We start from the raw sequence: 20,014 nt of genomic DNA on the forward strand, positions 1-20,014 counted from the left end.
ATGCCTACTCTTCTGTTTGTCTTATCAGGAGATAAGAGGTGATCGCTTTAACAAGGGGAGGAACAGAGCAATCAGGAACAAACAGCCTTTTTACATATTGCAGAGGATTAACCTCTTAGGTTTTACAGTGGTGTAACAAGTATGATTTACTGCATATACAGCTGATTTTACTGTTGTGGGTTTAGTAACACTTTAAGTAAAAAGGATGTTTCATCTTGTCTTCTGTGATCCTTCCCTTCTTCCACAGTCCCCAATTCATCTGCTAATAGAACAGAGTCTTGGGGGCAAGCTGCACATGCTCAGTTTGGTGTGAATTGGTAGAGTTTTTTTTTTCTTGGGAGAGTGCATGTGATCAGCACAGAGCCAATCAATGCTGTCTAGACAGAGAGTCAGGGGTCCTGCAGCCTCATAGGACAATCAACGGAGAATGGAAACTCATCCTACAGCTTTAAACAGTGCGCTGCTGGACATTGATAGAAGTCACAAGACTGCTGTAACTGCTGATGAGGAAAGGTATTTAGCAGTTTATATTTACTAAAATAATTGCATTTCCATGTTGTGTGTACTGTGGGAGACCAGATATAGTGAATGCAGGGTCCGGGGTTTAGTAACACTTTAAAGGTGAACTACAGGAAGATGTTAAAGTACCATTTCATCCAGGTGTGTACTCAGTTCAAAAGAGAAAGTATTAGATACACAGAACTGGCATGTAAAGCTGGCCATAGATGGATCGAAATTCAGCCAGTTTAGCAGGGACTGGGCACATTTCTATCCATGTGTGGACATCCTTTTTCAACAGAAGTCACTTGTTAGATACACTTTTGTTGAATGGAAATGTTGGAAAGCCATTAATCTGTGTATTCTGCCAGCAGACAGCCCTATTGTCAGAATTCAATGTCCCAAAGGGGAGGGGTGGGGTTCTCCATCCACCTCATTTGTATGGATGGGAGAATCCATTCCTTTTAATATTTTCATTTATTTACTTTTGCAAAGAGTGGGGAAAGATCAGAACTCTTGCCTGGCGTTACTGCTACAGATTGAAGCGTTGTTGGAGAGATTCCTGTCTGCTAAAAAAGGTTGTCCCCAGAACAGTAAGGCTTAGTCATTTGTGTTCAGGAGGGGTAATAAAATAGGCAGTTGAGTTACAGTTGTATCCACCATGATGCCTGCACCCACCTTCCACCTTTGCCCAATCTTCAAAGGTAGTCAGACCAGGTTGTACACATACCGCTGGCTGCAATGCTTTGTGGCACACCTAAAAATATCTCCCCTGTTGCTTTTGGCAGGACATTCAAGTGAATGGAACCATGCTATGCTCCTGGTTGCAGCACAGTATTCTCATACAAAAAAACTATTTTGCTATTATAGAGGATTTGAATAGTGCCAACAGTTTGCATAGCATTTTACAATATAAGAGAATCAGTGCAGTTACAATACAATTCAGTACAAGAGGCTAAGAATGGCCCTGCTCATGTAACTGGACAGAATTAAAAAGCCTTGGGCAGGTAAAATAGTGGCTGTATATGTATTTTAATTGCATGTTTAGGTGTATACCTGGAGTTTTGCTATAATAGTATTAATACCAGACTTTTTTTCTAGAGCTTTATCACAACAGTTGATATTATGGTGGACAAGCCCAGCGCTTGGGACAAGGTGACGAATCAAAGTGCGGTCGTTCTAAATGCTGTAGAGACTTTTGCAAAGAATCTTAACTTTAATGGTACAATCAGCTTTCAAAATAAATCCATATCCAATAACATTCATTTTTTTGGGCAAACTGTGAACAAAACCACTGACTATAATGGGAGTTTTTCCTTGCAAAATTTAAATGGTGATGTGTTTATCGATAAGAGCATATGGCCAGAAAACTCTAGTACGGTGATCACCATCGCTTACGCTACGATGAAGGACATTTTGCCATTGCCAGTGAGCGCAGAAAAGGTTGTCAACGGGCTCATTATGTCAACAGTCATTGGTAAGACTTCCATTTCAAACATCAATAGCAGCACATTTAAAATAGGTATGTCCTTTTCTAAGAGCAATATGTCACTAGTGAACCCTGAATGTGTTTGGTATGACTTGGTGTGGAATGTTTGGAATAGCAGCGGCTGTAGCAGCACAGATGAAAATGGTCTCATAGTATGCTCATGTAACCACTTGACGTCCTTCTCAAGTCTTATGATACCCATGAAAAGTATATTGTTGGAAATAATTACTTACATCGGAGTCGGAATATCTCTTGCCTGCTTGGTGATCACTCTGCTTATCGAGGCCTTAGTGTGGACCTCAGTTATAAAAAACAAGACCTCCTACATACGCCATGTCTGCCTAGTAAATATTGCTGTTACTCTTCTGGTAGCCGATATCTGGTTTATCATTGGTGCGGCAATAAAGGATACAGAATCAGACGCCTGCAAAGCAGCTGCCTTTTTTAGCTTCTTCTTCTACTTGTCTTTGTTTTTCTGGATGCTGACCACAGGACTTATTCTCTTTTATCGTATGATCTTCATCTTTCACGACATAAGTAGGAAGACCATGATGATCATAGCTTTTCTGTTGGGTTATGGATGCCCTCTTCTGATAACCATTATCACCGTGGCTTCAACTGAACCTAGAAAAATATTTACAAGCAAAGAACTTTGCTGGCTTGACTATATATCGGGATCGTTCCTTGCTTTTGTGGTGCCAGCTTTATCTATTGTGTTTATCAATATTTTGATCCTGATAGTGGTCATCTTCAAGTTGATGAGACCTACTGTTGGAGAAAAACCTGGGAGAGAGGACAGAAAAACAGTGATTGTAATTGCTAAAACTATGGCAGTCCTCACTCCTCTTCTAGGAACCACATGGGGATTGGGACTTGGAATTATATTTAATCCTAAAAGTGAAGTGATCCATGGATTATTTGCAGCACTCAACTCTTCTCAGGTAAGCATAGTATACACTTCCAATATGTTTATTCAAAATTATGTGCAGGGTTATTTATAAACCAGAGAACATGCAGCTTTACAGCACAATAAAAAGCTTGTAAATTTATATCAATCATTGGCTGAAATAAAAGAGCTTTTAAGACATTCACAGATAGTTATGCAAAATCTTCAGGAACTTGGCAAAAGAGAAGATATTTCACCCCAGACACCACCAAACAACTCGTACACTCCCTCATCATCTCACGCCTGGACTATTGCAATTCCCTTCTCACTGGCCTACCCAAACAAACGCTATCCCCACTCCAGTCGATCCTAAACTCAGCGGCCAGACTCATCCACCTCACCAAGCGCTTCACATCTGCCTCCCCCCTCTGCCAATCCCTTCATTGGCCCCCGATTGCCCAACGCATCAAGTTCAAGCTGCTAACCCTGACCTACAAGGCCATTCACAATGCCACCCCGAACTACATAACTGACCTGATACCCAGATACTACCCTACCCGTGCCCTCCGCTCCTCACAGGACCTCCTGCTCTCTAGCTCCCTGGTCTCCTCCTCCCACGCCCGATTGCAGGACTTCTCCAGGACTTCCCCCATCCTCTGGAACTCCCTACCCCAATCCATCAGACTGTCACCTACCCTCCTCACCTTCAAGCGCACCCTGAAAACCCTCCTCTTCAGGGAAGCCTACCCCAACCTCACCTAACACCCGACCTCACCTAACAACTAACCTCCTCCACTCCACCCACCACTCCATCCCCCACAGCCATCTCCTCCTGTGCCACCTTCCCCTCCCTCCTAGATTGTAAGCTCGAAAGAGCAGGGCCCTCGAACCCCTTGTGTAGTGTATTGTTACTGTCTTGTCTCATGTTATGTCCTCCTGCTACTGTACAGCGTTGAGCATACCCTTTGGCGCTATATAAATACTGTATAATAATAATATTTGTACTGAAGAGTCAGTAATGTAACAAACAGGGGTGTTGCTAGACCTAAGCATGAGCCCTAGGAACTCTGCTTAATGCTCCAGGTTGTCAGGGCTCCAGGGTGTGACCAGAGGTGTGTGACTGACGCAGGGAAACGCAGACTTCAGATATGTTATAAACAATATAATTTATTAACACTAACAATACAAACATAAACGCAGTGCAATACTAAAACATAACACAGTGCAAACAAACCAAACCAACCACCCACAGGTGACAGTACATACAATGCAAGCGTCGTCAGGCAGGCTGGGTCAATATCAATCGGGCAGGTAGGTACAGGGGGAGCAAGCGGAGAATGGTCGGGGTCACAAGCCAGGTTCAGCAGGTAGCGGGCAGCATGGTACAGAGGGTCAGGCAGAGGAGAATGGTCAGACAAGCCAGGGATCAGGAGCAGGAGAATGGTCAGACAAAGCCAGGGATCAGAGCAGGGTCAGCAACGAATCAGACAGGAACAGGAATGGGGAGCAGGAACAGGATACAGGGCCCAGGAGAAACACACACCAAGGCAGAGTCTGCAGGTCTGGCCATCCCTTAAATACACCAGTATAATCATTTCCAGGTGTTTGACTGGCTGCAAGGTTGAGTCTCTGATTGCTGGGAGCACCCGCTGGCCAGCCCTGGTACTGCAGCTTATAAGGCAGGTGAGTCCCACCATTGCTGGCCAGTCCATTCCTGACACAGGTCTTCAATGCAGTAATTGTTGCTGTTAAGGAGAAAATTGTGCAACTTGCATATTAAAGATTTATTTTCACCCCTTATTTAGTTTTTACGTAATCACTCTGGAGCCCTTGTGGCTTGACAATCACTGGCATGTGAACTGCCTGACATATAACAATTGTGTATAGCAATATCAACTAAAAGAACCATAGAGATAAGTGAACTATAAACTGTTCTAGTGCTATGTTATTTCATACTGTTATGTATACTTAGTAGCTGAAAGACAGTATGGTGTGTTTATGAAAAAAAAAAATGTTGGATGAATGGGACAAGCATTCGCTCATCAGTGGTTAATTCTAGTTTGCTTAATATAGTGATTTCAGATGTTTGCTTTCTCCTCCTAGTGACCATATTTTTCCTAAAATACTTCAATCAGGAAAAATACAGCATTATGCCAAAAGCTCTGTGAGAAGACACTGGACAGCCATGTTGTCCAGAATACATAGACATTTTTTAAATAGACGACAGAGCTGCTGTGAGCCCCCCTCTCAGAACACAGCTATAATTCCAGGAGTGCATCTCCATAGCCTTTTAACGCGAGTGAACATTTCTATAAAACCGAAAAAAGAACTGCCATCTCATTCAGGAATGGCTACTAACTCTGCTATACTATTACTTAGCAAACAACTAATAAACAGGGATTTGCTAAGGCTCCATGCACACTGACTCAAAAACGCCAGTGCTCATAGCAGAAAAAATCATTTTGAGGTTTTTTTTGTACTAGCGTTTAGGAGCGTTTAACAGCAATAGGTGTTTTTTATCTGCCAGAAAAACACTCTCAAAATGCAGAACAGAAGTCTTTTCTTTTCTGCCTCTTAATGCTGAGCTTAATAAACCCCTCTAGACTACCTAATGCAATTAGATACATAGGATAACATTAGTTGCTTCTACAGGCAATTCGCTAAACTCCTCTAGGAGCAGGGTTTTTTTAAGCCAGTGTACATGGAGCTTAAAGCTGTAAATAATTAATTGAATGCTTTAGCAAGGGATCAGAAGCAGAAAACTGCAGTATGTCAGAAGCCAGGGGCATCTCATGGGGCCCCCTACTGACCCCGGGCCCTCGGGCAGTGGCCGAGTTTCCAAATGGTCAGTCCGCCCCTGGTCAGGAGTTATCTTAATGTCTGTTAAGTCTAGTACACACTGCAGCAGGCTAAACGAAAAAAAAACAAAAAAACGGACACCTCAGAAGGAGCCACTGTATTAACTATGCGGTGTTAGTACAGCGATCTCCCCTGCTGTGCTATTGGGGGGGAGGATGTCAGAACACAATAGCACAGCAGGTCAGAGCTGAGATCTTTGAGCCCAGCATCCTGTTCACCACCATACCCCACCCCACCGACCTTAGTGCCACCAAATGTCATACCAGCACCCTGATCGCCACCATAGCCCATACCAGTATCCTGATCACCTTCATACCCCATACCAGCACCGTGATCACTGCCATACACCATACCAGTGTCCTGATCACAGCCATACCCCATACCAGCATACTGATCACAGCCATACCCTATACCAGCATCCTGATCACAGCCATACCCCATACAAGCATCCTGATCACCCCATACACCATACCAGCACACTGACTACTTCCACGCCCCATATCAGCACCCTGATCACTGTCATACACCATACCAGTGTCCTGATCACAGCCATACCCCATACCAGTATTTTGATCACAGCCATGCCCCATATCAGAATCCTGATCACCCCATACCAACATCCTGATCACCGCCATACCCCATACCAGCATCCTGACCACTGCCATACCCCATACCAGCATCCTGATCACCGTCATACCCTATACCAGCATCCTGACCACCGTCATACCCCATACCAGCATTCTGATCACCGCCATACCTCTTCCCTTTTCCATCTATACCTCCTCCTTTGGCCAACTCATACACTCTCACGGCTTCAACTACCACCTCTATGCCGACGACACACAAATCTATCTCTCAACCCCCCACCTCACCCCCTCGGTCTCAGCCCGAATCACACACCTACTGAGCGACATATCAGACTGGATGTCGCTCCACTTCCTTAAATTGAACCTCTCCAAAACCGAGTTTCTTGTCTTCCCCCCAGCCCGGACACCACCCCCCATTGATTTCTCCGTCACGTCCAACAACGCTACCATCAAACCCGTCCTGCAGGCCAGAGTACTGGGTGTCATTCTGGACTCCAACCTATCCTTCCAGCCCCAAGTCCAATCTTTAACAAACTCGTGCAGACTCCACCTCCGCAACATCGCCAAAATCCGCACGTTCTTAACCCCAGAAACCACTAAACAGCTCATCCACTCCCTCATCATATCACGACTCGACTACTGCAACTCCCTCCTCACTGGCCTGCCTCGCCGCTGGCTATCCCCGCTTCAGTTGATCCTGAATACGGCTGCCAGACTTATTCACCTTTCCAACCGCTCTGTCTCCGCCACCCCCCTCTGCCAATCCCTCCACTGGCTTCCGATTGCGCAACGGATCAAATTCAAAATCCTAACACTGACGTACAAAGCTGTCCACCATACTGCCCCGAACTACATCACTGACCTAATATCCAAGTACCGCCCAGCACGCACACTCCGCTCCTCACAAGACCTCCTTCTCTCTAGTTCCCTGGTCTCCTCCTCCCATGCCCGCCTCCAGGACTTCTCCAGGGTGTCACCCATCCTCTGGAACTCCCTGCCCCAACCCATCAGATTATCACCTACTCTCCTCTCCTTTAGGTGCACCCTGAAAACCCATCTCTTCAGGGAAGCCTACCCCACCCCCTGCTAACTTGCCGACCTCCTCCACTCTTCCTACCACTCCATCCCCCACAGCTATCTCCTCACGTGCCACCACCCCCTCCCTCCTTGTAAGCTCGAAAGAGCAGGGCCCTCGATCCCCTCATGTTTTGCATTGTATTGGTATTGTTCTGTCACATGTTCTGTCCCCCTTTGTAATGTACAGAGCTGAGCGAACTATTGGCGCTTTATAAATACTGTACAATAATAATAATAATAATACCAGCATCCTGATCACCGTCATACCCTATACCAGCATCCTGATCGCCGCCATACCCCATACCAGCATCCTGACCACCGCCATACACCATACCAACGTCCAGCATTTTAGGGTCTCAACTGATCAATTTTCAGATATATATCCCATAGTTTGTAGACTCTATAGCTTTCACACAGACTTAAAAATATACACTGTTTTGGGTTAGTTTAAGTAGAAGAATACATTTTGGCTTAAATTTATGAAGAAAAATTATTTATTTGCCAAATTTTATAAGAGGTGTAACGTGTAGAATGCTTCAAAGGTGAATTTTGCCTTTAAAGCAGTATTAAATCCAAAAGCAAGCAATTCTTATATTGCAGCTTACCAAGTTTTAGATGTGATGGCTGCATTAGTTTTCTTTTTTAGTCTTTCTTCTGGCAATCTGGCCAATGTGTTGTTTTTCAAAATAACAAGCTCTCCTGCAGATGTAGCAGTTACAGGGTTGAGATAAACCACTTACCACTGTCAGTGGTGCTTGCAATGATTAGCTTTTATTTATTTTTGCAAACAAATTATCAGAAAAGGAAAAAAATGTTTGCTCTAACTGCTTATAAAGTGTTAGCTAGAGTTTGGCTTAAATTTGGTAGTGTATCTAAATCTGCTAGTATTTCTAACACTCCCCTCCCCCCAAAATTAACAATTATGCTTTCCAGAGGTGCCCCCTGTGCTCCTTCATCCAGAGTGAAGGCACTCTATAATACGAGAAGTATGTTACTGGCCAGATCACCAGGGGAAAAACGGAAGGAAAAAAAACAAAAAAAAACTGAATGCAGCCATTACATCTAATGATTGTAAGCTGCAATATATTACATTTTTGTTTTTAAGTTTAATACCGCTGTAAGATTAGACTTGTGAATTTGTGAAAAGGAGCCAAGAGCTTCACCTGCTGACTGGAATAGCCAAATTTTCTGTTGAAGCATTATACTGTACAGTATATTTAGCAGACTAAAATAAAAAAACATCTCAAAACCTGAACATAATAAATGCAATATATACAAACTGGCTATATGCTTCCATGAATGAATATTCAAATTTTTGCAAGCCGTCCTGTGTGACCTTTGTTTTTTACTAAACCACTCAATACGGAAAGCTGACTTGTAATGTTTTTGATCTAGGGTTTATTTATTTTGATATCGACGGTGCTGCTGGACCAAAAGGTAAGTGATATCCTATTATAAGTAAAAATATATATAAGATCTCAGAATTACCAGCATTTTACAGCAAACCTGCAGGGAAGGATTATATACTATATCAGCCTTTCTCAACTAGGGTGCCCAGGCACCCTGGGGTGCCTTGAGGTTTCTTCAGGGGTGCCTTGGCAAAATGTCTAAAAATTGCCCAAAACTTGTATACAGGTCAGCGGGTGGAACAAGCCTGCCTTTTAGTTACACAAAGCCACAGGTTTTCATTGTGCACCATTATGACCTTCTAGCTGCTGGCATCCTGACAACCAATGACATCATCAGTTGATAAGGAAGATGTCAGCTGCCTGCACGGCATCCTAGTTTGACCCTCCCATACCCCTCTCCATCAGTGCTAGGGTCACAATAGCTCAGTGATGGAGAAAAACTGAGGGAGAAGAGAAACACTGGAATACTAGTCAGTGCCAGTGTATTTGCTTTGGAAGAATAAATCACTTCTAATGTTGGGTATCCTATATGTGTGGATGTTGCTGTGTTATATAAAGCTTTTATAATAGTTTCACATTTTAGAATGGGGTGCCCTTTTAAAATTATGGACAGTCTTGAGCACCCCATTTTAGAATGGGGTTCTTGAAGACTGTCCATAATTTTAAAGGGTGCCTCGGGACTGTCCTTAATTTTAAAGGGTGCCTTGACTGCAAAAAGGTTGAGAAACACTGTACTATATGACCAAAATTATGTGGAAACCCCTCTAAATTATAGAGTTCAGGTGTTTCCAGTGAAGGGTACTGTTCATGATACAGCATACAAAGATACTTTAGGCAGTTTTGAGCTTTAAACCTTCAAAATACGGGGAAGGCTCTTTTTTTCAGCATGACTGAGACCCTGTGTACTAAGCCAGTTGCTTAAAGATATGGTTTGACTAGTGTGTAGGCAGGTTGCCTACTGTAGGTTACTGAGTTATGGCTCCAGCCAGGGGGAAGGGGTTAACATTTTTGCCACCTTCCCGGGGCTACATTTGCGGGCTTTTGTGGGTCCGGCCCACTGACCCTGTGTTATTATAACAGGGACAGGGGTACGGATCACAAGAAAAAGGGAGAAGGGCCCGCCTTGTCTTGGGGAATTGATGAGCGTGACACAGCATAGGTGTGCAGGGCAAGTGATCTTGTCCACAGTGCCTATTGTAGCCCAGAAGAACCCAATAAGACCCCCCCCCCCCTTGCTACCCCTACAAGTCTAGTGTGGAGAAGGTTGAGTCAACTGCATGGAGCCCTGACCTCAACCTAGCAGAATTTAAGATGAATTGGAAAGCTAATTGTGAGCCAGTCTTCTAATCCAAAATCAATACCTGACCTTACATATGCTCTTTTAGCTAAATGGGCCCAAATTCCCACAGACACATTTAAAAATCTTATGGAAGTCTTCACAGTAGAGTGGAGGGTGTTATAGCCACAAAGGGAGAGCAACTCTATATTAATGCCCATGAGTTTGGTATGAGATGACCAACACGTTTATCTAAGTTTGATGGTCAGGTGTCTACAAACTTGTGGCTATATAGTGTGTATGATCTTGTTGGACAAAATTATGGGCATTAATATTCAGACTAAAGAGCATTTGTGATGGTCAGGAATCTACAGACTTCTGGGTGTGATGGTCAGGTGTCTACAAACTTGTGACTGTTTAGTTTATATGTGTTTGTGAATGACATGCAAACTGTCTGATATCATGAGTCAATAATGATATCATGAGTCAAAAATGATAATTGACTTCAAAGCAAAATCACGTCCCATTGACTTCAAAGCAAAAACGCTTCCCGTTGACTTCAATGCATAAATGTGTCCTATTGACTTTGATGCAAAAACTCCCCATATTGACGTCGATGCAAAAACACCCCCTAATGACTTCAATGTAAAATCGTGTTCCATTGATCTCAAAGCAAAAACTCCTATTGACTTCAATGCAAAAATGCCTCTATTTAATTTTTTTACATTTTATATATATTTCATTTTATTTTCTGTCCAAGTTTTATGTATTACTTTACATAAAAGTTATTTTACGTTACTGGTTTGTATTTTTTACATTCATATCCATTTAAAGTTGAATATAATACAATTATATATAAAAAATATATTTAAAAAAAAAACTGCGTTTTGGTTTTCGGCCAAGTGCATTCTGAATTTTCAGTCCAGAATTTTCATTTCACCAGTAATATATACATTTTATACATATTATATATAATGTATGTATTAAACTGAGCATGTTACAAATGGGCATATATATATAATATTGCACGCATACCATTACTGAAATATGTTTAAGCCGACAATTAAAAAGATAATTTGGATAATGTTCTGATATTTTTATAAGGGCCCATCCAGACATTTGCAATAACACGCCCATTTTACTGTGTGTTATTGCATGGGTATAGGTGCATTAAGGATAAATGGCACTCCAACGCATTAACACTCTAACTTCTATTAGTTCAGCTAGGCTGTTTCCACATTGTTTAAGACATCCTGTGGCTTAACGGATGTATCTTGCAGATTTCTGCATTTCACCAGTGCTTTATTTCACATAGACATCTTGCATCGTAACACATTCTCTTTAGCCTCCAGCCATTACCAGCTGAGCCAAGTCCATCAGCAGTAAAAACCAACAATACGTATAGCATTATTGATGGTTTTTGGTGCATTCTCAGCTTTGCCTACTTTAGTTGATAAAATAATGCAAAAATGTTAAAACATTATTGCTCTGATGTAAAATAATGTTCAACTCTACTTAGGTACGGAAGGCAGTACGTAGCAGCATATCTTCTTCCTACTGGAGAACACTCAGGTCCAGGGTGCAGGTAAGTGAACCCCTTAATACGTTAGGAGTGAACATAAACAGGGTTGAAACCTACGTTGTGGCCTTACAGTACATTTAAAACAATACTTTAAAACAATTATCTACATTCTTAGTTCTTTAGCGCAATGTGTCAAAATATTACCAAGCTTATGTTCTGGGATCAGGACTTTGGTGCCTCTCTTTGCTGTTGGCAACAGTTCATCATGGGATGCCTTGACAAAATCTCTGAAAATTGCCCAAAACGTGTATACAAGTCAGTGGGTGGACAAGTCTGCCTTTTAGTTACACAAAGCCACAGGTTTCCATTGTGCACCATTACTACCATTACTACCTTCATCAGTTGATAAGGAGGATGTCAGCTGCCTGTACAGCATCCTAGGTTGACCCTCCCCTGCCCCTCTCCATCAGTGCTGAGGTCACATTAGCTCAGTGATGGAGAAAAACTGAAGAAGAGAAATACTGGGATACTAGTCAGTATTAGTGTGCAAAAGTGTATTTACTTTGGAAGAATAAATCACCTCTAATGTTGGGTGTTCTTACATGTGTGGATGTTGCTGCATTCTATAAAACTATTAGAATAGTTTTTGACATTTAAGAATGGGGTGCCCTTTTAAAATTATGTACAGTCTTGAGGCACCCTACTTTAGAATGGGGTGCCTCAAGATTGTCCATAATTTTAAAGGGTGCCTCGGGACTGTCCATAATTTTAAAGGGTGCCTTTACTGCAAAAAGGTTGAGAAACACTGATTTAAACAGTCAGCCTGTGCATTCCACATGGGTGAACACGGCCTCTTTGCACAAGCATACAGAGCGGTACAGCTGTGTGAATGAGGCCTTAAGCGGTAAATTTGACAATCGACAAACATTCACTGCAGCTACTGTAAATCTTCCTGGTGTATGTGTTTTAAATGATGATGATTGATTCACTGCCAGAGAATGTTTGTGAGGTGTGGAAGGTATGGATGGTATAATGGTAGGCAGTATATGCAGGAACCTGTCCAGGAACATTGCAGGTGGACTGGGGTCAGGCTGGTCAAACCCTTGGTATCAAGTGTGAAGCCAGGATTATAGGGGTGCACAGAAGAGGCTAACAAAGGCAACAGCAGGTTCTTGCTCCTAAGCACCAAATGGTTAACCAATTCACTTTAGATAACAAACAGTATTTGTTGTACTATAATTATCAGCAGTATATTGGAGAGTTTTAAAGAACTCTATGAAGCCATGCTAATGGCCACATTCTACTTTTATTTAGTTTCAAAAATCAATTCCTTGTTTAAAATTGGTTAGTATGTCTTAATGCCTCTCACTAGCAATCACATTTGTATATTTTGCCACAACTAGAGCTAGCAGCACCTAGTACTCTATAACGGTTTAGATTGTTCAAAATTATGAGCAAATCATTTTCTATTCACAGACGTCTACGGATTCTTCAGAACCATCAAGGTCAAGGTCAAGGCCAAAGCCAAGGAAAAGCCACTTCCTGAAAAAGCGTTATGGCAACAATGGTGTGTATGGTGTAATGTACAGTATTACTGCATTCATGTTCTTTCAGTAGGGTTTGGAAGTCAGTAGCATGGGTGAAACCAAGGCTCCTGTAGCTTTTAGTACTTTTATCCTCTTCTCCCCCTGTCATCTCACTAGAACTTTGAAGATGAACTTTCTGCTGAAAAGTTGCTGCAAATTTGACTCTTGTCAATGTGTTGCTGGACACATGGCCGAGCCCTTCTTTATTTATTGGAAAACAACAGAAACAAAAAGACAGGAAATGACTTCATAACCACATAGTTCCACCTCCTAGTAGTACCTAATATATGAGAATGGCAGTTGCACCTATGTCTGTATAAACAGCATGCTAACACTTTACTATAACCTCACTGTCTGAAGAGCCTCTCTGTGCAGCCTGCCCAGTGGAGCACAGCCTCTGGCTGAAATCTTCAGCAATCTTCCAAGCTACACTGGGGCATACAGCCTATACGACATGCCTTCATCCACTTAAATGAGAAACCAGCCTGCCAACTGGGACAGAATGGAAAGCCAGACAATCACTTCCAGTATTACATTAACCAGTTGGTGACTACCTACCACAGATATACTGCGGCAGAGCGGCCCCCTTGCACCAGGTCACATACATGTACGTGATCTGACTCTTCTGGGTAGGGGGCACACACAGGCCCACCACCCCAGCTGTGCTACCATTCTCTCCAGCACATGCTGATCAGCAGGTCAAAGCCAGTGATTTATGGCCTGGACCCCCTGATGGCTGAGCAAATGACAGAAGAGAGCCCTGTGTTGGTATACAATACAGGGCTCTCTACAGACAGCAGTGATGTGCACAGCAGGGAGAAAAAAACAACACATTCCTAAGGCTACGTTCACACTAGCCTGTGTGCAGGCGGCAGAGAGGCGTTTGGTAAGCGTTTTTACCGCTTCCCAAACACCTCTGCCAATTCTGCACATTACAGCGCGTGGTGCTGTTCTAACGGGAGCGTTTGCGTCGCGTCGCGGCAAAACGGACGCCTCTGGACGAGTCAGGAGGCTTTGAAGCCTCCTATTCTCGTCTATGGTGCCGCTCCGCAAACGCCCGGCCGGCGTTTGCGGTGCGGTTGCGACGCGGTTGCGGAGCGTTTGCGGAGCGGTAACACCACTCAAACTGCATTATAGGCGTTTGTGGGGCGTTATTAACGCTCGGCAAACGCCTAGCAACCGCCGCTAAACCGCGCATGCGGCGTTTGCGGAGCGTTTGCCGAGCGTTAATAACGCTCCGCAAACGCCGGACCAACGCTTGCCAAAAGCTATAGGGGCGTTTGGCAAGCGTTGGCAAAACAGCCTAGTGTGAACGAGCCCTTAGTGATAACACCACATTGTTAGGCACACAATTAACCCTTCGAATTGCTTGTACATGTTAACCCCTTCCCAGCCAGTGACATTATATTATTAGCACTGATCACTGTATTAATGTCACTGGAGATGTCAGTGTCCTCAATCAGTTCCCAACAAGTTTCAGTGCCATATTGTCTGCCGCACTATCACAGTACCGCTATAATTCACTGATCGCCGCCAATACTAGTATAAAAAAAATTCTAGTATATATACCATCATTGGAGGTGCTATAACTATCACACAAACCAATTAATATACACTTACTGCGATTTTTTTTTTTACCAAAGACATGTAGCAGAAAACAATTTGGCCTAAATTTATGAAGAAATTAAATTTTTTTATTGGGTATTTTTTTTAGAAAATAAACTTAAAAATATTGTTTTTTTTTCAAAATGTTAATCTTTTTTCATTTATATAGTAACAAATAAAAAACCTAGCGGTGATCAAATACCTACAAAAGAAAGCTCTATTTGTGTGGAACAAAATAATATAAACTTCATTTGGGTACAGCATGTCCGTGCAAGCTCCAGTTATAGTAATGCAGTGCTGATAAAGCACAAAATGGCCTAGTCATGAAGGGGGTAAAATCTTCCAGAGCTTTAGTGCTTAACTGCTTGGTAATCGCGCTATAACCGAATGAAAGCTACAGCGCGGTCACCCAGTTCTGGGAGGGCGTCATATAACGCCCTCCCAGAACGCACCCTCCCTCGCTCCCCCAGTGGTGCGCACCCGTCGATCACCGTGATCGATGTCCTACTGACACAGCTGATCGCGTTATGAGGTAAAAAGCCAATCACAGCAGCCTTTTACCACGTAGTCTGCTGTGTCCATTGACACAGCAGATCAGGGAGCAAATACAGTTGCTGGTTATCGTCACAGCATGAGGAAAGTACTGCTGATAACTGGCAGCTGTCACACAGCAGATCAGCACTGATCATCAGTGCCCTGATGATCAGTGCCCTGCAGTGCGCCCAGCAGTCCCTCCCACCAGTGCCCAGCAGTGCCACCCCCCAGTGCCACCCATCAGTTCCCAGCAGTAGTTGCGCCCATTGGTGGACAGCAGTGCTGCCCATCAGTGCCCACCAGTGCCGTCAGTCAGTGCCACCAGTCAGTGCTGCCAGTCAGGGCTGTCAGTCAGTGCCGTCAGTCAGCGCTGCCCATCAGTGTCGCCCATCAGTGCCCATCATTGCTGCATATCAGTGCAGCATCATCAGTGTCTCCACATCAATGCCCAGCAGTGCCGCCTCATCAGTGCCACCTCCTCAGTGCAGCCTATCAGTGCCTATCAGCGCCCATAAGTGCTGCCTATCAGTGCAGCCTCATCAACGCACGTCAGTGAAGGAGAAAAACTACCTGTTTGCAAATTTTTTTAATAGAAACAAAGAAAAACTTTGTTTTTCAAATTTTTTTTTGTTTATAGTGCAAAAAAATAAAACACCCAGTGGTGATTAAATACCACCAACAGAAAGCTCTATTTGTGTGAATAAAATGATAAAAATTTCATATGGGTACAATGTTGCATGACCGTGCAATTGTCATTCAAAGTGCGACAGGGGTTATAAGTGCCCAGTAGGCAAGTGGTTAATCAGGGTTCTTTCAGCAACTCATTTTCCCCTGAGTCCCCCTTCCAGCAGTATCTTAGCTGCTTAGCTCCCTCAACACTCCCACCCCAACAGTAAATCAGCAGCTCAGCTCAGCCATCACTGGGTCTCCGTGTATCTCTATGCAATGCATGCATGGATGTGGGAGGGGCTTTACGTAGCTTCCTGACAACAGCAGATTGCCCTGGGTAATGATGCTGAGCCTCCATAAATAAAAGAACTGAAATCCAATGAACGAAAGGGGTGGGCCGGGGACAATTAAGTTGAGAAGGAAGTTGCTAGATGACGTTGGATGTGCTTCTGCCTGGAATTGAGGTTGGCTCAGTCTGACTTGCTGCACTTAGTAATACACAGTGTCAGAAACTCACAGTGTGCATCAAATTCAAATGGGCCGGTTCACACCATAGAAATGCAGTTTGGATTCGTTCCGGGTGTGTTTCTGTATGTGTGTTTTTAACGTGTTCCAGTGCGTTTTTCCCTTTCATTCTTCCCTTGACTTTTTCTTCAACTTAAATAAGAACATGTGTGTTCTGGTGCGTTTTTGGTGCATTTAAGTCCGTTTTGGTGCATTTTACTGCTTTCCAGTCAGGGGAGGACTGACTATTTGGAAACTCGGGCACTGCTCGAGGGCCCGGGGTCAGTAGGGGGCCCCATGAGATGTTCCTGGTACCTTTTTCATAGGTTTTTTTGAGTTTTGGCAAGGACAAAGGGGCCCCATTATCCCTTATTGCCCAGGAGCCCCATGAGTTGTCAGTCTGCCCCTGTTTCCAGTACAGTTCAGTGCAGAAAAAAATGCAGCATGTTCTACTTTTTTTTTCTGGAACTGTCCGCACTGGTGTGAACGATGCCATTAGAAATCACGTAACCTACTATCAATGATGTAGAAAAAAATGCCCTGGACTGCATCTGGTGTGAACTGGTCCTAAGTGTTTTCAGTGACAGGAGAGGAGCAGTGCAGTCCAGCTTTAACTAAGTTCCTTTTGAGAGAATACGAGTTTGGAATGAGCCCACCCCCCAATTTATTTTTCTTTGTGACAGATTCTTTTTGATGATGTATTTGATGCTTCAACATTCTCATTTTTGTTTTGTTTTAGCTGCCTACAATTTCTCCACAGCTCCAGATTCAAGTGAGACTACGGGAAGTTCATACGCAGTGCTCACATAAAAAGTGTCTGTATAGTGTGACATTGACATTATGGAGACCGGACATGGAAACGTTCTGCACCCATGAGTGAAGAGAGGCAACCAACAGTTTTTCAACCTTTCATTATGTGGAAGTCATGTGCTCTGATATACTTTGTGATTCAATTGTGGAAATAGGTGCATTTAAGCTATTTTGGGTAAAGGGCTGTTATTACGCCAGTATGTAAAAAAAACAACATATTCATTGTCTCAGTATTTTCCCAGGAGCTCTGCATAGGACTTGAAGCCAAAATCAGTTATCTCCCGCAACATGTGGAGATGTCTAATTGACTCAAGAAATGACTCAATTGACTCAAGAAAAGAATCATAGATAAAAAGGATAGTGAGGATGTTTCTGGACTGAACATGACACTCAGGATCCTCTTCTTTTATATATCCTCTCCTGGAACTGTGCGGTCCTCGATGATGTAGAGATCGGGATGCCACTCTGTGAGTGTAGGATGTCATAGTGACACCCCCGAGGGGCATTGGTCCTCTGCCTTCCCAGTTGAATTATGCTGGGCATTGATGAACCTGGAAGACTGAAGACATCCAGCAATGGAATGGGAGACAGCATTTGAGAGGAAGTTATTATTGCAAGCAGAGCTGCTCTAGTATTTTAAACACTGGTTGGGGCATATTGTAATTGAATGGTATTAAAAACTACCTTTCCTTTTCAGTCTGCAGTACTGTAATGTGCTGTGAAATTCAATGCAATATGGTAACCTGGAGGCGTTCTGTACAGAGGTGGTGTACAGAACACCCCCCAGAAATATCATTTCCTGCTAGTGTGATTGGTTCACTGATTTTCCCAGGAGACTGCAATAAGATACAAGTCAGAATTTGGACATCATCTGCAATAGGAATTTCATTTTTAATTTCTGTCTATTACCTCCCCATTGCACCTCTCTCCCACTTCCTCTCTACTTGATATCCTCCAACCCCCCCCCCCCCTTTTTTTTTTAAATTTCCCTCTATTACTTCCCCATTGTACCTCTTTCCCAATTACTCTCTACTAAATATCCTCCAACCCCCCCCCCCCCCCTTTTTTTTCATTTCTCTCTATTACCTCCCCGTTGTACCTCTCTCCCACTTTCTCTCTACCAAATATCATCCAACCTCCCTCACCATTTTTTTCCCATTTCTCTCTGTTACCTCCCTGTTGTACCTTTTTTCCCCACTTCCTCTCTGCTTGATATCCTCCAACCCCCCCCCCCCCTTTTTTTTAATTTTTCTCTATTACCTCCTCATTGCACCTCTCTCTCACTTCTTCTCTACTTGATATCATCCACCCCTCCCCCCTTTTTTCATTTCTCTCTATTTCCTCCTAATTTTACCTCTCTCACTTCCTTTCTGCTTGATATCCTCCAACTCCCCTGCCTTTTTTTTTTCATTTCTCTCTATTACCTCCCCATTGTACCTCTCTCCCACTTCCTCTCTACCGAATATCCTCCAACCTCCTTCACCCTTTTTTTCCATTTCTCCCTATTACCTCCCCATTGCACCTCTCTCTCACTTCTTCTCTACATGATATCATCCACCCCTCCCCCCTTTTTTCATTTCTCTCTATTTCCTCCTAATTTTACCTCTCTCACTTCCTCTCTGCTTGATATCCTCCAACTCCCTCGCCTTTTTTTTTCTTTTTTCTCTATTACCTCCCCATTGTCCCTCTCTCCCACTTCCTCTCTACCGAATATCCTCCAACCTCCCTCACCCTTTTTTTTCCATTTCTCTCTATTACCTCCCTGTTGTACCTTTTTCCCACTTCCTCTCTGCTTGATATCCTCCATTCTTCCCCCCCCCCCCTTTTTTCATTTCCCTCTATTACCTCCTCATTGCACCTCTCTCTCACTTCTTCTCTACTTGATATCATCCACCCCTCCCCCCTTTTTAAATTTCTCTCTATTTCCTCCTAATTTTCCTCTCTCACTTCCTCTCTGCTCGATATCCTCCAACCCCCCCCCCCCCCTTTTTGCATTTCTCTCTATTACCTCCTCATTGTACCTCTCTCCCACCGCCTCTCTACTTGATATCCTCCAACCCCACCTCCAATCACTAAATGTAAAAAACTGTATGCCATTACAGTCTTTCCCACCTCCGTCCCAAATGTGCTCTTACAGCATGTGCACTGGTTGAAATCTGCAAAATCATTTTAACATTGCTCAGAAGTCTAATGACATAGGAAAATCCTTATATATACATACAGTGTCTGTTGTAGCATCCCAGAGGTCTGTTTAATTGTTTATTCTGTTCCAATCACCTGCCAGATAATTTGCATGCACATTACCTACTTTGTTGGAAATAACATTTAAAGTACTGTATATCTAAAGCCCATTACGGAGATTTCCCTTAACTTCCTGACTTGTAGGTTCCTCAATAGGAAGTAAGAAAATGTATTTCCAATGTGAAGGAAATCCACTCTTAGACAGTTATCATGGGAACAAGTGTCCCCATTGGAATATTTATCCTCTACTCCTGTTCCAGGGACAACAGCATATTGGATTCACCCTCACTTTTAATTCCTGATGACATTGGTGATCAGCTTGGTTAGATTGAGTGTCCCTAAAGGGGATGCAGACAGTAATAAAAACCTGACAGTGGTTCTGACCCCTCACCACTCTATCTAAAATGAAAAAAACAAAAAACAAATATTGTTCCAATAAACATTTATCAAATAAGAAAAAAA

General features: G+C 43.2%; 1 protein-coding gene across 1 annotated transcript in view; it reads left to right on the forward strand.

Annotated features, from left to right (window-relative positions):
• LOC149447649 (adhesion G protein-coupled receptor F5-like) overlaps positions 1-20,014 on the forward strand; it is an 81,385-nt gene extending 61,371 nt beyond the window's left edge. Inside the window, exons 13-17 of the mRNA XM_089652274.1 lie at positions 1,600-2,928; positions 8,792-8,833; positions 11,601-11,666; positions 13,080-13,170; positions 17,241-20,014. Of these exons, the coding sequence (XP_089508400.1) occupies positions 1,600-2,928; positions 8,792-8,833; positions 11,601-11,666; positions 13,080-13,170; positions 17,241-17,311 (1,599 nt within the window). The 3' untranslated portion in view covers positions 17,312-20,014. The remainder of the gene's footprint in view (positions 1-1,599; positions 2,929-8,791; positions 8,834-11,600; positions 11,667-13,079; positions 13,171-17,240) is intronic.

The sequence above is a fragment of the Staurois parvus genome, unplaced genomic scaffold (genome assembly GCF_062004578.1).
Source record: "Staurois parvus isolate SC_StPar_1 unplaced genomic scaffold, SC_StPar_1.0 ptg000678l, whole genome shotgun sequence".
Lineage (NCBI taxonomy): Eukaryota > Metazoa > Chordata > Amphibia > Anura > Ranidae > Staurois > Staurois parvus.